Consider the following 25,934-nt stretch of genomic DNA (forward strand, 5'->3'; position numbering starts at 1 on the left):
TCTATAAGAAGGAACCATAAATACAAATAGCTAAGGATAATAAAACCCTAAAGCTATTTATAAATAAATAATAATAAACCTACTTCGCTAAGGAAGGATAGGAATAGAAGGAGGCTGCCCCTTATACCCTCCCCCCTCCTCTATACTACTTTTTAAAGAATTTACCTCATAAAATAGAACCCTTATATAGGGTAGCTTTCAAGAGGGATAGAGAATAAGTAGAATAGCGTAAAAATCGTTTTTTTAATTACTTTAAATTATAACTAAAAGTGAAGCTAAAAATTAATTTTATACATCCTTTAATATAGTAGCGATAGGGGTAAAAATAATATTAGTATTACAATCCCTTCGTTAATAGGTATTACAAATATTTTCATCATTTATTTAATATTAAAACGGCATAGGATTTTGAAAAGTATAAGAAACATCGTCGATAGGCAAATAACAAAGGTTAGGATTAGAATAACTTTACAACCAATATATATTATAAAGAAAGCTACGCTAACAACAAGAGTAATTTAACCCAGTTTTTATATAGTATAGGAGAAAGGGTAGTAATAAGAACCCTATCGTAATTAGTGACGATAAGGAATAGAAATCACCAAGTAAATAAACAAGAGATAGATTTGAACTATACGGCTAGATTTATATTGAACGCGTGGTTTCGAAACTCAATACTACGAAAGTATTATAACTCTAGCACTCTAACAGATTTAGCGAATCTAACCCGCTTATCAGACATCAGAAAACTCAATTTTACTATATAAAACGACTATATTTATATGCCAGCTGTCGGGAGGGGAAGGTGTATACGTATAGGAATGGGGGTGTGTGTGGGTAGGTTTTCTCTACAATAAATACCCCCATGACAGCTGTGCGAGCTGTGACTTTCACATTTCAATGAGACCAAGGCCTAGCATCGTGATAGACTACAGGTGTCCAGGCAAGACCCAGCTTCGAGTGATATCGGCCATCCAAGCCCAGGAGCAACATGCACGAGTAAAACCGTAACCTCAGCCCAAAAGCAGAACTCAAGAAACAGTCATCGTTGACGTTAACAGCTGGCACTTGCCTATTTCTCAGTTAGGCCAGTCAGTGTTCCTTCGTCGTCAACATTCCGCCTTTCACCCCGGCGCCGCTTCCATCACCTCCGCCGTCGACCGAACCGTAAATCCGATCCCGGGCCGTCACCCTTTCTCTCCCCCCCTGCCTCCCCCAACATCTCCAAGAAGGGTGAGGAGGAGGCAATTTTTTTTATCTGATCATCAGATAATGCAAAGACGGAGGCAAGAGCAGACATCTGATCCAGTGCCTGCCGCTGTGCAACTCGCACTGTTAATGGGAGGAAAGGAAAACGCCATGCATATGCGGCAGGGTTACAGCAGGGAGGGTTGCAGCGGTGCATGTCTGTCGGTCTTGTACGTAAGAGGAATGTGGGATCTGGAAAACGGAGGTCCACTTGGAAGTTGGAGATGGTGTCGTGAATTTGGGAATTCCGAAGACTAAGAAGACTTGGATATAGTAGATGAAGTGGTGAATGGGCCTGGTAGACTAGACTTATCTTGATGAAGCCGGAAATTCTATTCCAGTAGAGTTTTGCGAATGGGCAGTGAGAAGTTCAACTTAATCAACAATGGGACGCAATCCGCCAACAGTGCGGTGAACAAAGAACCATTGAAGCTCCCGGCCCGAGGTCCAATAACGGTGGAGTTGGCGGGCTTGGTATTCGAGAGGTGAAATATCGGATCAAAATCTCGGATCAGATAAGATCTTTCCTTCAACCCCAAGGGGGTGGGTGCAACCAGAAAAAAAGACGAAGACGAAACGAGGAAAAGATCTGATAAACGAGCAAAACCAGGATGGTTCCCTCTCAAAATCCAGGCAATGCCAGGGAAACCGCAGGCAAGCAGAAGCTCCCTGGCCACGGGTGTTAAGAGGTGAAAAAGGGGAAAAGACGCTGGCCGCTGGGGAAGCACAACATGACCAAAGACGTTTTGCGTCTTTTTTGCCCGTTTCCGTTTTTCATTTCTGTTTCAACGGGCCAACGAATGTTTTTGTTTGGCTCCCTGCTGTCCCCGCCCCGCCGACAAAGTGGAGTTCGGCAACACGCGATGGTGCCAAAGAAAAATTTTATCAGATCCGGCCTGTTTTGGTTATCAGATCCGCCCATGCCAAGCCCGGCATCGGTTTTGCAAAGTCGGTCGACGACGACAGTGACCGCTGACCAGTGACACGGTGCACTCCATCGGGGCATCCACCGGCAGAGAAGTGAAGAGCCCACCCATGGGAACCCGCCCGGGCTGCAGCCAAGTCGGTGGGCGAAAGGGGGCGGGACAACACGGTTGGGGGAAAGACAGGCCAGGCAAAAATGTCACCTCCCCAGGACTTTGTGGTGGATGGGACTGGGAGCCAAAGAGAAGAAAGAGTGTTGACGACAGGATATCCATCCATCCATCCAGCCAGGTTTTGTTTTTGGGGTTTTGATCTTTCGGATCTTCGAACCATACCAAACCCAACCCAACCCTTTCACTCATCCATCAATCCATTGTCGGTCGGCCAAAACCCACGGAACGTCCCGGCCCTCCTTCTAGACTTTATCCCATTTTGTTATCAGTTCATTCTCCAAAATATCTCCAACTCTGCATGAGGTGAACAAAACAAGGGAGTGTGTAAACAAACAAGGACGAAAAAGGGGCGGTATCATCATGTCCGCTGAGGAAAAGGGCCTGGCTGAAAAGCCACCAGCGCCTGAGACACCTGGGACTGCGGTTGCTACACCACCAGCACCGCCAAAGGAACCGGTTAGTAGATACCCCAACCCATTGATTCATAGATATCTTATCATGTCGATGATGATATGGATATCGATTGAGACTCCCATGGTGGTAGTGACCTAGCCTAGTGGTTGGGTTATCGATATGGTGGTGTTGATGTCGTGAAGGGCCGGCAGCTCCATCCACCACCACCACCACCTCAACACAACCAACCCATCACTTTAGATATACCTTTCTTACACACACACACACACACACACACACACACACACACACACACACACATACTAACACCAAACCTCACCACCACAGCTCTCCAAGAAACTCTTTGGCTACGTCCGCATCTTCTTCGCCGCCGACCCAACATGGACCGACTACCTCCTCCTCCTCATCGGCACCATCTCCGCCATCGCGGCCGGCGTGCCCTTCCCGCTCATGGGCATCGTCTTCGGCCAGCTGGTCGATGACATGAACGGCGCCACGTGCGCGGTCGAGAACGCCGAGGGCAACCCCTTCCGGTACGAGCACGACATCAACGACAAGGTGCTCATCATCGTCTACATCGCCATTGCCGCCTTCGCACTCATCTACATTTACGTGCTCTCGTGGAGTCTCATCAGCCAACGTCTCGCCGCCCGCCTCAGGAACAAGTATGTCTCTGCTCTTTTGCGCCAGCCGCCCGCCTTCTTCGATACCCGTGCCGCTGGTGGCGAGGTTAGCACGCGTTTGCATGGCGACATGGCGGCGCTGCAGGCTGGTACTTCGGAAAAGGTGGGCGTGTTGCTGGCTAGTATCAGCTTTTTTATCACTGCCTACGTCGTGGCTTTCATCAAGCAGGCTAAGCTGGCTGGTATTTTGATCTCTATGATCCCGGCTTACCTCGCCATGGGTCTGGTTGGCGGTGCTTACTTCCAAAAGTACATGATCAAGGCTGCCGGCGCCATTGCTAGCGCTTCGTCCATCGCCTCCGAGGCTCTCAAGAACGTCATTGTCGTCCAGGCTTTCGGTGCCGCGCCCAGACTGGAGGCCAAGTTCGCTGATCACATGGCTACGGCTCGTGATGCGGGAATCAAGAGAGGCATGTCGGCTGCCGTCCAGGCCGGTCTGCTCTACTTCATCGCCTACGCCGGTAACGCTTTGGCTTTCTGGGAAGGATCTCGCATGGTTGCGGATGCCATGGCCGGCAAGGGCAGCGAGACCATTGGTCAGATCTACACTGTCATCTTCATCTTGGTCGATGCTTGCGTCGTCCTTGGTAACATCTCTCCTCTTTTGCCCCTTTTGGGTGGTGCCCAGGCTGCTTTCGACAGACTGATGAAGGACATCGAGGAGCCTTCTCCCATCGACGGTACTTCCGACAAGGGCGTCGTCCTTCCCTTTGAGACTCGCGGCGAGATCCGCTTCGAGAATGTCTCCTTCTCTTATCCCAGCCGCCCTGACCAGCTGGTCTTGAAGAACGTCGACCTGACCTTCCCTGCTGGCAAGCACACTGCCATTGTTGGTCTTTCCGGCAGTGGCAAGTCCACCGTTGCGGCCATGATCAGCCGTCTCCAGGATCCCAACTCGGGCAGAATTACCATGGACGGCTACGATCTCAAGGAGCTCAACGTCCGCAGCCTGCGCTCTTTCATCAGCCTGGTCCAGCAAGAACCCTCTCTGCTCGACCGCTCCATCCTCGAAAACATTGCTCTCGGTCTCATCAACTCCCCAAAGCCCGAACACCAGCGTCTCAAGGACATCCTCCACAGCCACGAGCTCGCCGACCTGGCCAAGAAGGGCAAGGACTCCATCAACCCCGCCACCGTCAGCACCTTTGGTCCCCTCGTCGAAGAGATCATCAATCTCATCCAGCATGCCGCCACCGAGGCCGATGCCGCTAGCTTCATCGAACGTCTCGAGAAGGGCTACGGCACCTATGCCGGTCCCTCTGGTTCCATGGTCAGTGGTGGTCAACGCCAGCGTGTTGCCCTCGCCAGAGCTTTGATCCGTGATCCCAAGATTCTTCTCCTCGATGAGGCCACTTCAGCCCTGGACTCTGCCTCTGAGCGTCGCATCCAGGAAGCCGTCGACCGTGCTGCCAAGAGCAGGACTGTCATTTCCATTGCCCATCGCCTGTCAACCATCCGCAACGCCGATAAGATCGTTGTCATGGAAGCCGGCAACGTCATCGAGGAAGGATCGTACGACGAGCTTATGGCCAAGGAGGACGGTGCTTTCGCCAAGATGGCCAACCTCCAGACCCTTGGTACTGCTCACAAGGCCGAGGCCGGTTCGTCTGTCTCTGGCGAGTCCATCGAGTCTTCCTCTTCCGCCACCGGAACCTCCGTCGAGAAGCCCTCGGCTTCTCAAGTCGCTGTCACTCCTGCTCCCGCTCCCGCTGCCGCCGAGGCCGTCGCTCCTAGTGGAGACGAGATTCCCGGCCTGGACACCAATCGTCCCCTGAGCAGCGTCATTCGGTCCCTCGGCCGTTTCCTCCGTCCCAGTCTCGGCTGGCTCGTGATCGCCATCTTCGCGGCCGTCATCGTCGGCGGTACCTTCTCCGGATCTGGTGTGCTGTTCGGTTTCACCATCAGCGCTCTCAACGCCTGCAGCAGCACCATGGAAAAGGTCCTCTACCACGGCATGTTCTTTGGCGGTTTTCTCTTCATGCTTGCCTGCGTCGAGTTCTTTGCCAACTTCGCCGCCTGGTCGTGCTTCGCTCTCATCGCCGAGAAGCTCCTCTACGCCATGCGCGTGCTTTCGTTCCGCTCTCTGATGGAGCAGGGCGTGCAGTGGCACCAGTCCGAGGGCCGTAGCCCGTCGTCGCTGTTGACCATCATCACCAAGGACAGCGCTTCGGTCGGTGCCTTCTCCGGCTCCACCATCGGCACCGTCTTCTCCATCTGCGTCAACTTCATCGCCGCCATCATCTTGTCTCACATCTTCGCCTGGAAGATCGCCATCGTCTGCCTCTCCATCGTGCCCATCCTCCTCGGCACCGGCCTGATGCAGCTCCGCATGCTCGCCCGCTACGAAGAGCGCCACGCCGAGGCCTTCAACAAAGCCACCTCCGTGGCCGTCGAAGCCGTGCAGACCATCAAGACGATCGCCGCCCTCTCGCTCGAGCACGAGGTCCTCGGCTCTTACGAGCGCCTGCTCAAGAACAACCGCGACGAAATGGTCAAGGCCGCGGCCTTCACCAACATCTGGCTCGCCCTCGCCAACTCGATCTCCTTCCTCGTCTACGCCTTCGCCTACTGGTGGGGCTCGCAGCGCATCATGCACGGCGAGTACTCGCAGCGCGACTTCTTCATCGTCCTCGTCGCCATGCTCGTGTCCGCCCAGCTCTGGGGCCAAATGTTTTCTCTCGCGCCCGAATTCTCTCGTGCCCGTCTCGCCATCTCCCGCATCTTGGGCGTCATCGGCCTCGGCTCCAACGACCACGTCCACGACTCCTCCTCTTCCCCTACCTCACCCGACCCCGAAGCCACCGGCGAATCCTCCGCCTCCCACCTCTCCGCCCAAAAGAAGTGCGGCGTGCAAATCACCTTCTCCAACGTTTCCTTCGCCTACCCCTCGCGCCCCGACCACCCCGTCCTCGACTCCGTCTCCTTCACCATCCAACCCGGCCAATTCGTCGGTCTAGTCGGCCCTTCAGGCGCCGGCAAATCCACCATCATGAACCTCGTGCAACGTCTCTACGCGCCCACATCCGGCACCATCACCATCGACGGCGTCGACCTCTCTTCCCAATCCTCCGCCAACCCCTTCCGCGACTCCGTCGCCCTCGTCCCGCAAGAAGCCGCCCTCTTCGACGGCTCCGTCAAATTCAACGTCGGTCTCGGCGCACGCCCTGGCACGGAAGCTACCGATGCCGAAATCGAAGAAGCCTGTCGTCTTGCCTCCATCCACGACGTCATCGCTTCCCTTCCCGAGGGGTACGAAACAGAATGCGGCGCTTCGGCGTCTAGATTGAGCGGTGGCCAGAGGCAGAGGCTGGCGATTGCCAGAGCGCTGGTTAGGAAGCCGAGGTTGTTGTTGTTGGATGAGAGTACCAGTGCGTTGGATGCGGCGAGCGAGGCGGCGTTGCAGGAGGGGCTGGATAAGGTTGCGAAAGATACGACGGTGTTGGCGATTACGCATAGACTGCATACGGTGCAGAAGGCGGATGTGATTTTTGTGGTGGAGGGCGGGAGGATTGTGGATAGTGGGACTCATGGCGAGTTGATGAGCAGGAGGGAGAGTTATCGGGTTAATGCTATGCAGCAGATGTTGCAGTGAGTGCCCTGGTGTTGGTTAAGGTGGTGGAGATGGGAGAGGGGGCGATGAAAGGTGGTGAATGGTTGGGGAAGGAAGAGATGGATGGATGCAATGGAAGAAAAAGAGTTATTGATGTGATACGTATTGTTGTTACGGGTTTTGAGTCATGATACCATATCCCTTAGTAGTACTATTAGCCGATTTCGTAATGTTAGTCTTGATCAAATTCCTTTCGTTTCTTTCAATGTTTTCGTTGGCGGTTTGGTGCATGATGCAAGTCACGCTTGGTATCTGCGGTAGGCGACGAGTAGCGGGGTACAAAACCCTCACTTCTTGAAATCGAGATCTTTGCCTTGTTTTCTTCCGGGACAACAGCTCTCACCATTGTCGAGAATATGAATTTACACCATCATCAATCAGTTGCATCTTCCTTGTTTTTCAGTATCATTTGAAGGGAGAGAAGAGGAAGTGGGATGTCAAACGGCTGGCAAGCGGGGCGGCCCGGTATTGAAAACACTGTTGGTGCGCGCGGCGTTCGTCAACAATGCAATCATGCCATGGCAATTTCCCGCTTTGATGGTTGTCCCGGATTTGGACGCTACGAAGTATGAATGTTTGAACACGAAGGTGAAGGGACCTGCAAGCGATGACAGCTGTTGGAGTTGTGACTGGAAACGCCGTGCACCCAAGACCCAAGTGTTTGTCACCTTCGAAAAGACATGGACCGATACTGACAAAGGGGGACCACGATCTAACTTCTTATCCGGATAAGCTTACTTATCCCTTTTTTCTGTTTGACAAAGCCATCAAAGTCATGTTGTTGGGACACCTCAAGAGATGGGCTTTTCGAGGTGGACTTTTCTTCGCAGCCGAATATCTTGTGAGGATCAACGTCTTGGAAGTTTCTCCTGTCATGACTTTTGGACCAATCGATTCACATTACCCCAGATTAACTAACGACCTTCAGAAAATCTTCAGCTGTCAATTATCTAGCAGACCGAGATCTTGTAAGAGGAAGAATCTCATTAGCCAGTACTAAATCCGGGGGACGTGGAAAAACGGTGTGTACATGGCGCTTTGAACTGAAGCACTCGTTCGCATGATCTTCCACGGATTCAAGGTTCAAGCACGAACTCGTGACGACTTCCCCAGACTCTCCCCACTGCACATCACGAGGGGGGGATTTCTTAGCATGGCCCGGGCCTCGGACACAATGCCGCCCGGACCTGGCAGACCAGCATTGCAGGAACCAGACTACCATCAAGAAATCAAGAAAAAAGTTAAAAGAACACAACATCCTGCTTTCTCTCTCCGTTTCCAAGCATCCAGCATCCAGCATCAAGAACCAAGTACCAGCCCTCGTCCATAGCCCCTCACCCAATACCTCTTCCGTACCTACTTAAATACCTACCTGCCAACCAGTTCATCGCCTCTTCACCACCTCTTCACCACCTCTCCATCCTCTCTAAACCCCAAGCCCGCCGTCAAAATGAAGTTCCTACTCATGCTCCTCACCCTCGCCGCCGGCCTCGTCGCCGCCCAAGACATCTCCGATATCCCCGCGTGCGCTCAGCCGTGCATCGCCGACGCCGTCTCCTCCGCCACCGACTGCTCGGTCACCGACTACAAATGTATCTGCATCCCGGACAACGCGCAGGCTATCGCCTCAGCTGGCGCGCCGTGCGTGGTGGAGAAGTGTGGGAGTGAGGTTGCTATTAGTACGTATTGCCTTGGTGTCTTGATGTTTCATTTGAAGTGCGGATGCTAACAAGATTGTTTGTGACTTGCAGATGTAGTCCTCCCTGCTGTTGAGAAGTTCTGTGACGAGGTTAATGCTTCCTAAAGTGGGCTTCTTGTATCTGCGTCTACCTACGAGTCTACCTATGAAGCTTGGTAGCTACGCTGTGGCCTTTGGACAAGGCAATGGACGACGAATGAGACTTCTGTGTTCGAACCGGACAAAATGTGGTGTGTGCTGTGGACGAGCTACCAGAGGAAGCAACATTGAAGAACATAACGCAAGCTGGGACAGTATTGAACTGTGGCGGTGACATTTGATGGAAATCACGTAATGAATGTAATGTTATTGATCTACCTTTCTAATCACATTATTGATCCGACGCCAATTCCTGTCGTCCCGTGATTCGTATTTCACCGAAAAGTTTTCCTCGAACTCTCTTTCCTCTTTTTGTTCTGCCATCTTGGGGTATGGTGACAAAAACCAAAGAGAACCTTGATGGCCACCGTCGGCGATAAGGCCCGATAAGATGAGGTTCCATGACGCCTGTCGGGTGCTACCCGACCTTCTTGATAAAGTCCTTGGCTGTCCTATTGGCAGCTCTTGACGCGTTTGCAACCGCGTGAAATCTCCAGGCTGTCTGAATGGCTGACTGATTTACCGACGCGAACTTCCCTTCACTTGGTCGGCGACGAGCGGGGTACAAGCCGGCGTTCTCGAGACAACGAAGCCATCTTTCCTCCCTCTTCCTCTCACCACAATCCTCTGCGACCATCAACACAGCCATCCCACCACTAGTCGGCGCCTATTTGTAGACCTGACGAGTACATCAGACAACGACCTAGCGCTGGCCTCATTTGCCTTCCGCCCACCCATCCTTCGGTCCTGTTGGCGCCCATTTGCACATACCTCGCATCTTCCCGCCTTTCCTCCCATTTGTAAGTACGTTTCGCCCCTTTCGCATAACCGCTTCAACCCACTGCCACTCCTACCTTATGGTGACGCGTCCTCACTTCTGACCATTCCTCAAGCTGACTGTAGCGCAAGCATCAAGCACGAGTAGAATCCTGATCTCGAGCTTTCAGCCCCGCCCTTTCCAGCCAGCCGTCCTCCTCCAAGCACCCGGAGAGCACATCAAGATGTTGACATCAGCGGTCTTCCTCCGAGCGGCTCCTGGCATCTCAACGACTAGGCTGCTCAGAACAGGCGCCAGAAGTAGCTACACAGCCATTGCAGGATGCAGTCTTCTTCTCCAGAGCAAGGAAAGATCATCGGTTACCTTTGCCGATAGAGTACGGAAAGACGGATCCCATACTCCGACAGTCTCACTCAGCCCCAACAACTTCGCCAGAACGTTCCACGCCAGCGCGGTATGCCGCACCTACTACGAAGGTTACGCCATGGGCTGGAGCTGCACCGGTGACGACTGCGAAGACTGCGATTGTGATTGGGATGATGGCATTGGAAAAGAACCTAGTCCCATTTGCGAGATCTGCAACGTCAACCCCACAGCACACAACCTACTCCCCACAGCACACGAGTTAGCATCCGAGGACCATGTGACCGTATGGGCCACGTATACTTCGTACTGCAAGGAATGTGCGGAAAAGAGATGGGAAGAGGAACGAAGACGAAAGGAAGCCGAAGCGAAGATTGCGGCTGCCCGGCAGAAGATTGCGGCTGCCCGCCGGGAGAGGGTGAACAAGATGCTGGAACATGTCAAGTCGCTTCCACCAGGACAGCAAGTTCCAATCGCCTATGCGATTGAGAAGGTTTCCAGCATCTGGAGCTACGAGTCAGCTGCTATGCGGCATAGAGACCTCAGAGATTTGTTGTCAGAAGAACTACAAATTGTGAAGGTGGGAACCCGATGGAAGTGTGATAAGGGACGAGTTGATGCAATGGACTTCGAATTATGGGACAGCGGTGGTGTCAGAGGTAGGGATGACTGGGGAGTATCACCTACTGTGAAATTTGAGGACAAAGACGAGGCCACGAGTGTGGAAGCACAGATCAAGTTGGCCGGGGCATACCGAGAGGACGGGCGGGAGACATGAACGGACGGGGTAGTAGGACAACCATAGGGTACCTGTACATTGATGAAGGAGAAATGTTTTGTATGATATCACTCTATCTGGAAATCCCAACGTCAGTCCGTCTCTGTCAAGGCACTCATAGGTTTTGTGTGACCGGCTCGGCTGGTTGCGCGACTGACGTTGACGTCAGACATACCTTATCTTATCGGCCTTATCGATAGGGAAATGGCCATCAAGGTTCTCACACTCTTGCCCTCGGCCTGTTGACCTCGACCATGCCTTCCTCCACTCAATGGTCAACAGGACGTCAACGAGGCAAAATACATTTGCGAGATGCAAGAGCGAGGACTGGACACATAAAAAAGCTTTAGGCAAGTCATTAATCTCGAACAAAAGCTATGTAGCTCTAATGAAAGGCGTTGTTGAACGGATTGAATCGGTAAATAACGACTCCAGATGTGTAATCGATTACGCAGTTTGTGATCGGATGTATTTGATGTAGTCGTCGAAACGGAAAGAACAATCGCAAACCTCATCGAAGACAGCAACCGGACGCACACTTGGGAAGGAAAGTACCACATACATGTAAGCTCGTGCTCTGGCTTCCTTACTCCGTGGATATCTTCTGTCATCCAAAAATCATCCGGCAAATTTTCCTCGGTTACCTTTCAACCTTCATCAAACTCCCGCTCTTCCAGTCACGTTACGTCGTTGTCGCCCGCCCGCCCGCAATGCCACCGTTAACCCCCGAGGAAAGAGCTTGGTTGGATTCCCGGACCCGTGCACATCGGTGGTGGCTCGTCCTCTGGACCTTCGCGATTGGTGCGGCCATTATTTGTGAGTCGTTCATAATGCAGTCAAATTAAACCCAAAGTTTCTATTTACCTAGTATTTATTCTGACAATTGGTGTTACCCTGGCTTTAGGTTTCTCGATTATGATAGCCCTCACTATTTGGGCACCCCCAGAGCTGCTCCGGGAAACGGAGGGAATTATGGGCTGGGCCCCCAAACTCAAACCCCTCTTCGCTTTCTCCATTATTGTTGCGAATATTTGTGCAAGGGTTAGGTCGCACATTGACGATGAAGTCATAAACTTCTACTTGGCCGCGGTAAGCCTTGACATGCCTCCAGTTTCTGACAAAAAGCAACTGCTGACATGGTGTTCAAGCGTCGCGCTCACGAAAATCGGAGACCTTGAGGTTTCCAAGGTTAGAGGGAGTCAAATGTTACCGTTGTGGTGGCACTGGCCATGTCTGTGTAAGGCTCGAGGCGGCAAAGGGACCGCCATCAAGTCTGCCGGGATCATCTTCTTCTTCTTGACTTGCGGTGCCCCTGATACTTTTGGTGCGTCTTCCTGTTTTTGCGTTTGTTGATTTCGTCGTTCTCGTTCATGGAATGTATTTAACATTAACGAGGTTCATTGTGTGACTGAACAGATGTAGTCTTCCCGGCAATTGAGAAGTTTTGCGAACAGTTTGAGAAGATCTAGGCGAGACTTCCATCTTGTTGTCCTGCTCCAGTCACGGTCTATCCAACATATCACACGTTCGGGAACTTTCACACGCATTCATAGATCTTTATTAAACCTGTCGACCGAATCTCGGAACATTTCCATGATCAAAGAATCCCTTTCAAACTCTTCCCAACATGCTTCCAGCATATAACTACAAATGCATATCACGGTTTTACAACGGCCTTTCTTAACTAAAATAAACGGTATTGGACTGTCCATGACCCATGTTTGGTTTATTCTTGTGACCAATCGGTACTGAGATGGGCCGAAACAACAAAACACAGCCAAACCAACCCATTACTACAACAAACTTGTAGAAGGGAGTAGATCAAGGCCATGCTGCACGGAGTTTTGTAGAATGGGGATAGACAGAACGTCAGACTCAGAACCAGAAAAAAAACAAAAATCACCAAGAAGGTCAAAGAGAATCTGTCAGCCTGAAGGCATCAGGAAGAAAGAAGAAAGGTCACTCCAAAAGAGTACGACGGTCATCACAATGGAGCTTGATTGGGCAGCTGCAAAGGAATGGGGAGAAATAAGCTGAATTATCTGGGGACTGATAGATATCTCTCTGAGTAACACTAACTACCGACACACACACCCAATTTACACGCACCGTCTTTTCCAAACATATAACGAGATCACTCCAAGCATGGCTATTTCTACCTTAAGGTCTGTATGGCAATTGTCTTTTATATCCTACTAGATCCCTCTGCTAAACTTTTAGTCTTCCTAAGGTACCTATGCTCTTGGTGGTTGTCCACTCAGTACCGGGACTTGTGCCTTGTTTTTCCGAGAAACTCGACAGACCTCACCGGCACAACAGGGCAGTTTCTCCAGCAACTCGGCATAGTCACAGTATTACGGCTTCTAAGATTCTGCCCATGACCGCCCTTGCGTTCTTGGGAGAAGCAGGTGAGATCTGGATGGGATTTTCCGTCCCTTTGCGGCGGATTCTGACACCGTTTTGGTGTTCGATCTATCAAGATAACTCAGCGAAGGGGAGAAGAGCAGGCAGAGAATAAATGAGACTAGAAAGCAACTAGTTGAAAATAAGATCGGACCAAGTATAATGAGAAAGGAAAATGTCTTTAGTATATGGGATAATGTCTTCGGGATATAAGGTTTTGTCGGGGGTGGATAAAACTATATACATGACTTAGCACACGATCAACATGATCAGGTATATACCCCAATGCCATAACACCCTCTAAACATTCTCATCCTCATGCTCAGCCTCCACGCCTCTCTCAACCTCCACTCTCCCCTCTCGTCGCTCCTCTGGAAACACCAAGCCCATAGTTACCTCCTTCGCAAAAACTCTCGCAACTTCAACCGGGCTCATGGTGTGCCCTTCATCAAGAACCCACCAGCCCCACCAAGTAAGAAAGAGGGTGAGGATTTGGACGACATTCGTAATTATAGCCCCAATAAAACTGAGGCGAGACCATGGCTCCGTCCCCAACCAATGACCATGACGCTCGGTTCTCTCCCCAAATTATGGGAGGCTTTGCGTTGTGTTGCTGTCAATGGCAGTAATGACGGAGACCCTCAGCGCCAACTCGTGGTACATATGGATAATATCGTCCATTGGTGAATCAAAACCCATTTTGCATGGGTTTGAGGGCTCTTTTTGGAGGTCGGGGAGTGCATTCGCGTAGCCTGCTGCGATAAAATCCCAATAGCTGGCACCCATATCCGTAGTACTATCGCCGAGGGCCCACCAGTGTGATCCACGTACGGCCCCGAATGTGGTATTGTAGAGGCTCTGCCCGATTTTGGTGAAGAGTTGGAGTCGCTCATCATGAAGAAAATAGCCTGAGAGGAGCGATTTTGTCGGAGGTAGAGGGAGTTGTATCGATGACAAATCCTCTTGGGGGTAGACGAAGTTTGAGGGCTGGGGGACATAGTGGTCCTCGCTGCGAAATACGTTAGCCTATTTCCTCTTCATGAACCCACTTCAAGTGCGGGCTAAATGGATAAGAACATTGGCCACATACGCAACATTTAGGGTCTTTCCCCTTTTATACTCTGTCATACCACCGGTGATGTTCAACGCGTACGAGACGATTGAAGGGGCGAGGGAGCACTGCCGGGTAATATATTTACCCTTGCACCCTGTAGACGACTTGAAAATAGTTTTTATGCCATTTAACTGGCCGTTCAGGAGGCCCCAGTCATCAGTGATACTGATCGAGAACATGTTCACCGGGCCGTCACTTGGGAGTTCTGATGAAAAGTCGTAATCTTGGCTCGCCAACACCGAACACGTCGGGGATCATCCGAAGCCCTACGGCAATGTCAGTTGTCTATGATCGCGAGAAACCACCATTGTGGAATGGAACTTACGGGAACAACCAAAATACAGTCATCACAAATTTCCTGGGCGAACCGGATGGGCTCTCGCGCCAACATGTCACGGTAGGCCGTCATAGCCGGGTGTGCGAGGGAGAATCTGGTCCCGAACAATGTGCCGGTGGACATGACGTCGGGAGTGATGTGAAGGTCTGTGATCCCATTGAAGGGAATTGTTGCGTCCCCTTGGTACATGGAGTGATTCCATAGCAATGGGTTTGCCCAATTGGCGAAGACAAAGACAATCGTCAATAGAGTAGGTATCAAAGTATCAGCAATGGAATGCACCAAGACCAACTCGGGTAAACGAGACAAAGTGAGCGGCACAATCACTTACACAGGGCTGTCAAGAGGGCCTTCCAGCGGAACAGAGCCTTGAAGGCTCCGAGGAGACCGGTGGTGCTCGCCCAAACGTGGTGAAGGTCGGTCAACTGGATACCGTATGAGCGTACATTCTTTCATAGAGGTAGACTGCACAGAAGAAGAAACTTACCTTCAGTCCTTGGTATGCATTGATCCAGAACCGGATCACCCCGCCCTGTCTAAACCCCATATCCGCGAAAGTCGCGGAAATCGTTGCCATATATAGGGCTATGGTCTTCGGGTCAAACCAAGTGAGCCACTTTAACACCGGATATCCGATGGCCTGGTTCCGCACAACACAATTGGTTGTGGTGCCTACAAAGCTAGAGACCAGTTGTTAGATCAGGTACTAGTGATTTCATGTGACTGGATTGCGGACTTACAAGCAATGACCGCCAGAATCAGGATCAGCATCGAGATGTATGGAAAAGTCCGGACCCCGTTGGGCACCCAAGAAGACCACGAGAACTTTATTGTGGTGGAAAGGAAGGTCGAAGAGAAAAGTTCGGATGAAAAAGGAAAAGAAAGGACAAAAAGACAAGTTCGGACAACACACAGGATGAAAAGAGCAAAGAAGATGTCAACTCCAAGTGCTCTCGAAGGGTGAAGAAGAAGAGGAAAAGAAGAGGTTGGGAGGACGGAAATGGGGTGCCTTATATACCTCTACTTGTGAAGGAGTCCGAGTGAATGGGCAAGCCCAGTCAAAGGTGTTACGACGCAGCAAGTTCGTATGAATGCAAGGAAGTAATGAGGTACTACTTGGCTACCTTACCGAAGAAGGAAAATTTTGCCCCGAGTATGTTACCCGGGACCTCCGGGCTCCGGACAGGCTGCAGTCCGCTGCTGCTTCTACATTTATGCCCGGCCGTGCCTGCACCGCTCGATGTTCGTATTTCCGCAAAATCACAGGAAGCGAGAACAGTGTACTTTCCTCCCAGAGTTAAATAGCAGGGACCACCCAACTGCTTTCATACCTCCTTCCCTTTGCTTCCTTTCTCCTTCCAACTTCAACCACCAAGCCCCCCAGTCTTTCACATCATCTCCCATCATCTCCGAAGTTGCTACCATGAGGTTTCTTCCCACCGTTACTGCTCTTACAGGCGCTGCCCTTACCGGCGCTACTCCTACCGGCCTCCCTACTGCCCAACTTGATTTATCCAAGTACAACCTCTCCGACTGTACCGAAACTTACTTGCCTTATATCGCGAGGGTAATGACCGGAATCGAGTATGACGAGGAGCGAAAGTATGCGTACTGCGTCGTCACCACCAGCAACGATACCTTCTTCGACTACAAATGCTTGTGTAGGGGGGGTGACGGCGAGGGGTCAGCAATTATGGACAAGGCGCTTTTAGACGGCCAGGTTTGGCTTAATTGTGGGTGGGATTACACCTTCGGTACGTCTTCGTGTCATCGTGCATTCCTGGCTTGCAAGATTTTTTGCGCAAAACAATCGAACCAAACCATGTCCAGGTAAACTAACGAGACTCATTCGAACTAAACAGATGTGGTCTTCCCCGAGACGATAAATTTCTGCCGCACGCTGTTGAAGGAAGACCTCGTCACTGCCACTACTCGTCGGAGTCGTCGGGCTTTGAAGCAGCCACCCCCCCAGCCGAATATTGGCCTCGTTGCTGCCGAAGAATTGCCCGACACAAGGGTACAAGCCGAATAACGTATCAGGACGGGGTACGGAGGAAAATACGGGGATGTCCATCATGATGCTGATAGAATGTGTGTCGAAACTTGGACATTTGGACGTCTGCTAGCTGCAAAAGGAATACTGGTACCATGGCTGGCACCGAGAACAATGGCGACAAAACACCTGAGCTGAACTCCAGTGGGGGTATCATCATCAAATGAAGGCCTTACTGTACAAATGGCTGGCCTTTTCCAGCTGATTAAACGATCGTTTGACAATACCAGACGTGTATTGTACCATGGAAACGGTGGAGTGTCAGGAGTGTTTGGTGTAATCTACTTTTTGTTACGAGTTTTCGAGCCGGTACAAGGAAAGAACCATCGGAAAACCATCGGGCCTTCATCCAAGACGGCAACTTGAGGACACAAGTTGGGAAGGAAAGAACCACACCAGTCTGTGCCCTGGTGCCCAATCACCGCCTGGATTTCCCACTTGCTGGTCCTCTGTCTTCAGTATTTAAAACAGCCCTGTTTTCCATCTTCCCCGTCTCCTCTTCTTCCCTTTTCTTCTCGTGAGAACTACAGAGTCCATCACTGACATCTTCTGCCGTCACCTTTCGCAAGAACCAAACCACGCCGATACAGCCACTATTACTGGCCGCCTCTTCTCCCATCTGTTTCTCGTGAGCACTATAGAGTCGACCGCCGATTTGTTCTGCCGTCGCCCTTCGTTGTACCATGCCGCCCCCTTCCACTTCGCGCGCTATGGCAAGCTTGCCATGGAAAACTGGTGTCCGGCGCACTCCGGTGCTGTCGGTTGTCCTGTTGCTTCTAACTTGTCTCCGTAAGTCCTCAATCCAGTCCCAACAAAATCATTAGTCCCCAGTCTAACAACTGGCCTCTGGCTTTAGTCGTCGGCTTCGAACTTGCCATCATTTTCATGGTCAACGGAAAGCCGCGCGCGGAAGCGCCCAAGCTTCCATATATCAGTTACGTACTGAACGTGTACAACTTGCTCTCTCTCGGATCAACGTCGTGCACCACCATGATGAACTGGGCGTTCCAAGAAGCCGTCATTATAAACTTCTGGGTGACCTTGGTCGACGAAGGGATGACTACGTCTGGATGGGTTCAACCAGTTGTATCAACGCTGTCAAGGCCATACACCACCGGAAGGCCGTTTTAGTTGACCGAACTCAATCACATCTGGGCCAGTAGTACCAGTTTCTGGGAAGCCGTCAAGGCTCTGTTCCGCTGGAAGGCCCTCCGGACAGCCCTGTGTAAGTAACTGTGTCGCTTACTTTGTTCCGTCTACCTGAGTTTGTCTTGGTGCATTACTGATACTTTGATGCTCTAGTGACGATTGTTTTCACCCTCGCAAATGCGATCAACCCGATTCTCTACCACGTTCCAGGGGGGCGAGCCAGTATCGAAGGCGTACCGGGAGTTCCTAGACAACAAACCCATTCAATTCCCGGAACTCAACCTCACCAATTTGCTCTGTCGCATCCACATCTTGCACAAGCATGATGAACGCCGCCTTCCAACAAACAGCCATCATCGTGAGCACTAATACAGAGTTATCCTTCGCCAGGGAACGATTTCGACAGCCGCGTTTGTTGCTTCTTTTTTTTTTCTTTCCATTTCTCCTAATTTCCTATCTCCATTCCTTCTTTTCTTCTTTCCTTGCCCTTCTTCGACGCCAAGCACCACGATGAAGTTCTCTTTGCCTGGTTGGCCTCCTTGGGTCCCCAACGGGGTCCGGCTTTTCCCCTGGCTGTCGTTCTGCTCAATTCTGGTGGGCATTGCCAGTGAGTTCGCAATCTAGTCACATAAAGTCATTCGTACCTCGTCTCACAACTGATCTCTGGCTTCATGTTTAGGCCTCGTAAGCAATGCGATTTGGCGCCACAAGGCTATTGGGCACCCGGTCTCGGCCTGGTCCCTTTGGTTCGATCCCCAGATGCTCCTCTCTGGGACCAGCACTATCTGCGGGGCTATTATAACTTTCGGTTATAAAGAAGGAGCGAAGATATCCTTCTGGGTGCGCGCACTCAAAGGGATGACAGTAAGTTTCTTCTTCTATGCAGTCCAATAAAGAATGCACGCTTATACGGTATTCAGTGAAGCGACCCATTTACTCCAACGAGCAACTCGACATAATGCAACTATTTCTTCCGATGAACCGACCTCTCCTCCCTTCCCTTCCTCACGATGAGCGGCTGGAGCTGTTCACCGACATAGGCCAAAGCCTATTCAACACCTTTCGACTCACCTATGACCGACATCCTCCAGATAGCACTAGTACAGAGTCCTCCTTCGTGTCATAACGGTTTTCCACGGCCGCTTTCGTTTGGTTCCTTTTTGCTTGTCTTTCCCCCCGATTTCCTTTTTTTCCTTTTTCTGCTTCTTTCTTTCTTCGTCGTCATGAACCACACATCGCAGAAGCACCAAAATGCACTCGATGGTATTGTCCCCAACAAGGTAGAAAGTGAAAATAACGTGAAGGTGTCACTTACCGCCGGGTTGTCGTGAAGGTCGGCCAAGAGGCCCTTCAACACCAGGGAGTTCCGGTCCTTTCCCTGGACCTGGTTGTTACTCCCGCTTCTGGCGATCGTTGCTTGTGAGTCCGCAATCCAGTCACATGAAATCATTGGTACCTGATCTAACAATTGGTCTCTGGCTTTAGGTATGACGGCCAACAACATCGTGCGGAATCAGGCCATCAACCAACCAACATCCAAATGGCCTTGCGCTCTTCAGTCTCTGCGGCTAGGCTGTACTTGAGCCGTAGCTCACGATGCTCTTCTGGGCTGTTTAGCGTACGGTCCCAGTACTGCTTCTTGTTCCACGCGCTTTTCTTGGCTGCCATGGCTTGCCAGCGCTCCGGGTACATCAGCTTCATCATGTTCCTGGCTGGACCCTCGGACGATTGTGTTGCAGGTCGCTACGATCTGCGCGCTTGGGGCGGATATGGGGTTCAGGGACGGAAGTGTGGTCCGCTTCTGGATCAATGCTTACCAGGGAGTACTTCTGGCCCTTCTTCCACTACATCCAGTCATGAAGCTACCTCTACCGTGGAACACCAGGGAGATCCGGTCCTTTCCCTGAGTCTCGCTGCTGGTCCCGATTCTGGCGGCTATTGCTTGTGAGTCCGCGATCCAGTCACATGAAATCCTCCCATATTGCGGGGAGAGGATTGAGCATTAGTGGTTGGCGGAGGAGACCTGGTCTCGCGTCTGTTACAATGGGGCCATGGTCACCAATGTTGTTGTCTTCCTGTGCCTTGTCTTGATGCGTTGGGCTGGTGGGTGCTTGATAAGGAGGTTACGATGAGCCCCCTTGAGATTGCGAAGACTTTTGGGAGAGAGGTGGGGCTGGGTTTAGTCCAACAGGAGCAGCAGGAGAGTATAGAAGCTGAGAGGGGGGTGGAAGCCGAGAGTGGCGGAATATTCGATGAGCCCATTTGAGCTGTTGAATGCCTTGGCCCATCGCGCCCACAATTCTCCCTGGCGCGCCCGGTCATGACGGCCTATCGGGATATGTTGGCTAGGAGGTAATATTTTACACATCTAGTATCGTTGATATGCTATCCTGTCGGTTCAATAAAGATTTTCATCTTTTCTATATGGCCTCTAGTCCGTTTGATCGGGCTTGTTATCCCATCCAACCTTGTTCATGCGTGGTTGGCAAATCGTCAACATAGCATGTTGCAGGTTTGTTGGGGCATCTTGAACGTTACAAAGGGCCTGGCCTGGATCAGCAACCTGTATGCGATTGTAGCAGTCCACCAGCGGCAAGCCGTATGGGGATCGAACTCAACTTGGAGAGATGAGAGCTTGTCAAGGAACCACAGGAGGGTTGATATGTCCAAAATGAAAGGGAGAGTACGTCAGCTCGGTCAGGTACCTTTCAGGGGAGAGAAAGCTCAGAGATAGCAGATGGTGTCTGTGTCGGTAGTTTTGGTTGTCGTGAGAATCAATATTGTTGCAGGTCAGGCTAGGTCAAGCATGATGAATCCCACGTGTTGTATGTGAAGCTCATGCATTGCAAGACGGGAGTCAGGGGCACGGGAGTTTAAGCGATAACTCGGACGACGATCCGGAAGGGTTTCGGGCTGGATGGAGTGGTTGGGACACGGAGACCGGGAGTGGAGAATGTCAATTCTCCAATACCGTGCTGCGAGGGGGTGGGTGCAGGGATCGGTCAGTTGACTGTCAATTGACCGTTGAAATTTTCAGACGTTTACCGAATGGTAAACCATCCAAGTCCAGTACAGAAATTTACAAACTTTTATATAGGGAAACGATAAAACCCCGCCAAACGTCCAAAAATGCAAACGTCTGAGCCAAAAACCCAGTACCCCAAGGCCTTATTCTATAGTGCAAAAGGATGGTGCACCTTTTTGGTGCTTCTTTTTCTTCTTCTTGGCGGTGCTTCTTTTTCTTCTTCTTCTTGGTGATGCATCTTCTTGGTGGTGATGCATCTTCTTGGTGGTAATGCATCTTCTTGGTGTTTGGACTCAACTTTCAAATTGGAACATCACGAAAAACATTGCACGGTTAGGATTCGAATGTAGGACTTGGGTAAAAGATTAATTTCTATCTGCGCGCGAGACTACTTGGCCAAAAGACCTTTTCTATCTAATCGAAGAAGGTATTCGAAGGTAAAACTTATAGATGGGAAAGTGTTCCCTCTTTTAACCTTTGGCGGAAGGTAGATATCTAATCCTAAACGTCCAAGAATTCCTAAACGTTTACTAAAGACAACCGTCATTTGACTGTTGGCGCCGTATAGGCGTCCTAATATTTCAACGTCTATAATTTTTAACGTTATTTTCATTTCAACGGTCAAATAAACGTTTTCAAATTCCGGACGGTCAATTGACCGCTTCCTGCACCCACCCCCTCGCAGTACGGTACCTCTGCTGCTTGCTTTGGGGCTTGGGTAGGAAAGACCGTTGCGGAACTGCCACTGTTATATGCCTTGTGATAGAGGTAAGCTGGAAACAGATCGGTCAGACTCGCCCGGGATTCCTTGACCCGGGAGATGTCTGAAATTCGGCCCAAAGGTGTAGTAAAGACGGGACGCATAGGATTCATGGAAAGGTAATCGTCGGTACTAGAAGTGTGCAAAGGGATTGATGCTTCGAATGGCGACGAGTATACCGAAGGTGTTGATGTATTGCATCGTGATCTGTCCGGTTCATTCTTAGGACTGTTCGCCTGGCTAATCAAGCACATACGACCATAGATGGTAGAAAACTCGGGATCCCGTCCGCTCTCCCATAGATAATCTTCCAATCGGAGGCTTGTCTATGGGAGGAGGTTTTGACAGGGGTTTGGATGACTGAGCTACACCTCTGCCAGGATATGAATGTTAAAGGCGAGTACGTCGATCCTACAGAAAGTAGGGGAACAGAGGTTAGCGGTTGGGCACTTTTCTGTAAGTGCTACGCTGTGACAAAGTTAAAAATTAACCTTTCATACGCCGGCGTTTCTAGAAGCGTTTTCATCCCATCACTCACGCCAAGCTCACCAAATACACCCTTTCCACCTACTCACGCCAAGCGCGGCTAAGGCTATGAGGCGGGCTAGCACATTGAAGGTTAATTCTAAATTAGGCTTCAATACCATGGTTCTATAGGAGCACACAGTGACTAGGTGTCCGTTTTTACGAACTTCCCAGGTAACTTGACTAAGTTGGAGTGGACGTTTGTACCCGTTGTGCCCATCTAGCACCGTCGCACACTTGGGTGAAGCTGCATCTTTCAACCTCAGCGCATCGACAGCCGATACAAAATCCAGGCCGACGATGAAAAATACTCAACCATTATTCCCTTTGCCCTTACTGCAACATCCCTCAGCTACGCTCGCAGGACGATGGATTGGGAGCCGTCCTTCTCGCGATTAAAACGTCCCCGCCAACACTACGAAGCGTAAGAACCCAAAATATTTGGGCAGGCGAGTCCGACTAGAACCTAAGAATTTAGGCCTATAGCCCACTCCACCGCGCAATAGATCACAAGTGTTCCTCACTTTATCCTCCAGCGGCAGGGGCGTAAAGTTGTAGAACACTGTCCTGTTCTGGGCTATCACAACCAAGTTCAAAGCCGCAGGCGGAATTCTGAACCGGAAATGTCGGAGTGGCAGTAACGACCATTCACAAGACTGAGCTTCTTCCCATCAGTCAGCATGGTTAATCCAGAAAGAGGGATAGCATTTTGACACCCATACGAGCCGAATTACTACCTAGTGTGAAGTCAGTCTTGGAGTACCTTCAGCACCCAGTCGGTGGTACAAAGCCGCATATTAAACCGCGATCCCCCGCATCTAGACTAGGGAAGACCATGTAACTGTGGCGACGCTACTACAAGTGTGTTGGCTCTCCCAAACACCACCAAGGAAGAGACCACTTATCCGATCGAGGAGAATCGAGGCTTCTACCATTGTACCAACTTTGGCCATGACTGGGCAGTCACGGGTTAATCCCGTAGCATCTGGACCGCACAGGCACCCGCAAAAGGAGAGTCAAGGGATGGAATAGTCTTGCTTCTTTGTAATGGAATACGTCATCTTGACAACAGTAGAGGGTACCAGAATTTACACAATTCCTATAAATTTGCCTATCCTCCCAGACCCTTCTGGTGGCACGCTAGAAAAATGAAATAGAGAGAAAGGAATTGAGAACGACATGGAACACATTATATGTCTTGCGAGAAACCAATAAACCAAACCAGTCTTGATACGCTGCCGATGGATATCATCCGTCCCTGGAGGTCACAACTAGATGGTCGGTAATTCGGTGGCAGCCAGAGTACGTTCTGGCCGTTGCAAGTAATCCAAGAACTATCCTGTTCCAAGCCGTAGCCAGAGCTCTCTGAATTATCAAGTACAACTTGGCTTTCAGTAGTTTCTGTATCTATTTTAATACGTCCAACGTTGGTATGTAGGTAGCGATTAGTAGGGTCAAACGAGATATCGGTCATCATAGTACTAGTAGGAATCGTCTGGAGGCAGCTCCCCGACGCCGGATCCCAGATCTTGATCGTGTTGTCCTCCGAACCGGACGCAAGCCGCTGGCCATCAGGCGAGAATGCCACTGAGAGAACGGAGTAGCTATGGCCTTTTAGGGTCTGGAGGCAGCTCCCCGACACCGGATCCCAGATCTTGATCGTCTTGTCCCCCGAACCGGACGCAAGCCGCTGGCCATCAGGCGAGAATGCCACTGAGCGAACGGAGTAGCTATGGCCTTGTAGGGTCTGGAGGCAGCTCCTCGACACTGGATCCCAGATCTTGATCGTGTCGTCCCATGAACCGGACGCAAGCCGCTGGCCATCAGGCGAGAATGCCACTGAGAGAACGGAGTAGATATGGCCTTTTAGGGTCTGGAGGCAGCTCCTCGACACCGGATCCCAGATCTTGATCGTTTTGTCCTCCGAACCGGACGCAAGCCGCTGGCCATCAGGCGAGAATGCCACTGAGAGAACGGAGTCGCTATGGCCTTTTAGGGTCTGGAGGCAGCTCCCCGATGCCGGATCCCAGATCTTGATCGTCTTGTCCCCCGAACCGGACGCAAGCCGCTGGCCATCAGGCGAGAATGCCACTGAGCGAACGGAGTCGCTATGGCCTTTTAGGGTCTGGAGGCAGCTCCCCGATGCCGGATCCCAGATCTTGATCGTGTTGTCCTCTGAACCGGACGCAAGCCGCTGGCCATCAGGCGAGAATGCCACTGAGCGAACGGAGTCGCTATGGCCTTTTAGGGTCTGGAGGCAGCTCCTCGACACCGGATCCCAGATCTTGATCGTGTTGTCCCATGAACCGGACGCAAGCCGCTGGCCATCAGGCGAGAATGCCACTGAGCGAACGGAGTCGCTATGGCCTTTTAGGGTCTGGAGGCAGCTCCCCGATGCCGGATCCCAGATCTTGATCGTTTTGTCCCCCGAACCGGACGCAAGCCGCTGGCCATCAGGCGAGAATGCCACTGAGCGAACGGAGTCGCTATGGCCTTTTAGGGTCTGGAGGCAGCTCCCCGATGCCGGATCCCAGATCTTGATCGTCTTGTCCTCCGAACCGGACGCAAGCCGCTGGCCATCAGGCGAGAATGCCACTGAGCGAACGGAGTAGCTATGGCCTTTTAGGGTCTGGAGGCAGCTCCCCGACGCCGGATCCCAGATCTTGATCGTGCGGTCATCCGACGAACCGGACGCAAGCCGCTGGCCATCAGGCGAGAAGGCCACTGAGCAAACGTGGCCGCTATGATGGCCTTCTAGGGTCTGGAGGCAGCTCCCCGACACCGGATCCCAGATCTTGATCGTCTTGTCCCCCGAACCGGACGCAAGCCGCTGGCCATCAGGCGAGAATGCCACTGAGAGAACGGAGTAGCTATGGCCTTTTAGGGTCTGGAGGCAGCTCCCCGATGCCGGATCCCAGATCTTGATCGTGTTGTCCTCCGAACCGGACGCAAGCCGCTGGCCATCAGGCGAGAATGCCACTGAGCGAACGGAGTAGCTATGGCCTTCTAGGGTCTGGAGGCATGCATTCCAATCCAATTCCACAGCCGGCTTAGTTCGAATCCATTTAGGTTCTTCTGCCCTGAAATTCCTCCTTATCAAGCTACCGCTTGGAGCAAATACAAGCGGTGATATGTATGTTTGAAGGGGAGCTTGCTCTATTATTGACTTATAAGATAGAGCAAACCGGTAAGCATCCCAAACAAGCTTTGATAACTGCGATTGATTATTACCTCCCTATATCTTTAGTTAGACCAAGTTCCTAGTGCGGAGTTAGACTTGTACTTACTAGCAGGCCCTCGAGCTTTCTAATGGCAACAACGCCCACAGGCATAGCTTGGAGTAGACTTAGAGCTTCCAGCCAGTAAAGGTACTTCGTCTTGAGGAATGTATAAACAACCCCGTTATCCTGTAAACGATCATGCGAGATCCAAGCCCAGGAAGGCATCTCGGGATTGCCGGTAAACCCATGGGGTGGTCCCCCGACCAGCGGCAACTCGACCCCTCTTCGAGAGAACATCCCGGAGTCGCTCACCGACGGCTTCCTGGACTTCACCCAGTTGCCCACTCTGGACAGCTTGCCCCAGACTCGGCGTGCTCGTGCCGGCACCGTACCGTCTAGATTCCCTGCCGGTGCCGGGGTCAATAGCCGTTTTGTGTTCGTGCCAGAAACCGAGTCACACAAGTGATCAACCCAGTAGATGCACGAGTACCGCACTGTCGCTAGCGGGTCCGGATCCGGTACTTGGATCTTGTCGCTCG

The 25,934-nt window shown here is 51.4% G+C and overlaps 6 protein-coding genes across 6 annotated transcripts; 5 read left to right on the forward strand and 1 right to left on the reverse strand.

Moving 5' to 3' along the window:
- The first annotated feature begins 2,380 nt into the window (after nucleotides 1–2,380).
- On the forward strand, nucleotides 2,381–7,235 carry B0H65DRAFT_589234 (P-loop containing nucleoside triphosphate hydrolase protein). The gene is made up of 2 exons (XM_062831022.1): nucleotides 2,381–2,801; nucleotides 3,087–7,235. The coding sequence occupies exons 1-2, from the start codon at nucleotides 2,706–2,708 to the stop codon at nucleotides 7,032–7,034; spliced, it is 4,044 nt and encodes a 1,347-aa protein (XP_062682264.1). The 5' UTR covers nucleotides 2,381–2,705; the 3' UTR covers nucleotides 7,035–7,235.
- Nucleotides 7,236–8,216: 981 nt separating this feature from the next.
- B0H65DRAFT_589235 (uncharacterized protein) lies at nucleotides 8,217–9,058 on the forward strand. Its single transcript, XM_062831023.1, has 2 exons — nucleotides 8,217–8,731; nucleotides 8,804–9,058. Exons 1-2 carry the CDS (start codon nucleotides 8,503–8,505, stop codon nucleotides 8,854–8,856), a joined length of 282 nt encoding a protein of 93 aa, XP_062682265.1. The 5' UTR covers nucleotides 8,217–8,502; the 3' UTR covers nucleotides 8,857–9,058.
- A 604-nt stretch (nucleotides 9,059–9,662) lies between these two features.
- Nucleotides 9,663–11,031, forward strand: B0H65DRAFT_211364 (uncharacterized protein). The gene is made up of 2 exons (XM_062821936.1): nucleotides 9,663–9,693; nucleotides 9,799–11,031. Exon 2 carries the CDS (start codon nucleotides 9,891–9,893, stop codon nucleotides 10,806–10,808), a length of 918 nt encoding a protein of 305 aa, XP_062682266.1. The 5' UTR covers nucleotides 9,663–9,693; nucleotides 9,799–9,890; the 3' UTR covers nucleotides 10,809–11,031.
- A 2,768-nt stretch (nucleotides 11,032–13,799) lies between these two features.
- On the reverse strand, nucleotides 13,800–15,433 carry B0H65DRAFT_574815 (uncharacterized protein; the record flags this gene model as incomplete). The annotated part of the gene is made up of 6 exons (XM_062830595.1): nucleotides 13,800–14,220; nucleotides 14,302–14,390; nucleotides 14,651–14,808; nucleotides 14,994–15,087; nucleotides 15,150–15,334; nucleotides 15,403–15,433. The coding sequence occupies 6 exons, from the start codon at nucleotides 15,431–15,433 to the stop codon at nucleotides 13,800–13,802; spliced, it is 978 nt and encodes a 325-aa protein (XP_062682267.1).
- Nucleotides 15,434–16,085: 652 nt separating this feature from the next.
- Nucleotides 16,086–16,694, forward strand: B0H65DRAFT_549336 (uncharacterized protein; the record flags this gene model as incomplete). The annotated part of the gene is made up of 2 exons (XM_062829653.1): nucleotides 16,086–16,416; nucleotides 16,525–16,694. 2 exons carry the CDS (start codon nucleotides 16,086–16,088, stop codon nucleotides 16,692–16,694), a joined length of 501 nt encoding a protein of 166 aa, XP_062682268.1.
- A 2,393-nt stretch (nucleotides 16,695–19,087) lies between these two features.
- Nucleotides 19,088–19,812, forward strand: B0H65DRAFT_442987 (uncharacterized protein; the record flags this gene model as incomplete). The annotated part of the gene is made up of 3 exons (XM_062825606.1): nucleotides 19,088–19,144; nucleotides 19,198–19,283; nucleotides 19,350–19,812. 3 exons carry the CDS (start codon nucleotides 19,088–19,090, stop codon nucleotides 19,810–19,812), a joined length of 606 nt encoding a protein of 201 aa, XP_062682269.1.
- Between the last annotated feature and the right edge of the window lie 6,122 nt (nucleotides 19,813–25,934).

The sequence above is a fragment of the Neurospora tetraspora genome, assembly GCF_033439725.1.
Source record: "Neurospora tetraspora strain CBS 560.94 chromosome Unknown B0H65scaffold_4, whole genome shotgun sequence".
NCBI classification, from domain to species: Eukaryota; Fungi; Ascomycota; class Sordariomycetes; order Sordariales; family Sordariaceae; genus Neurospora; species Neurospora tetraspora.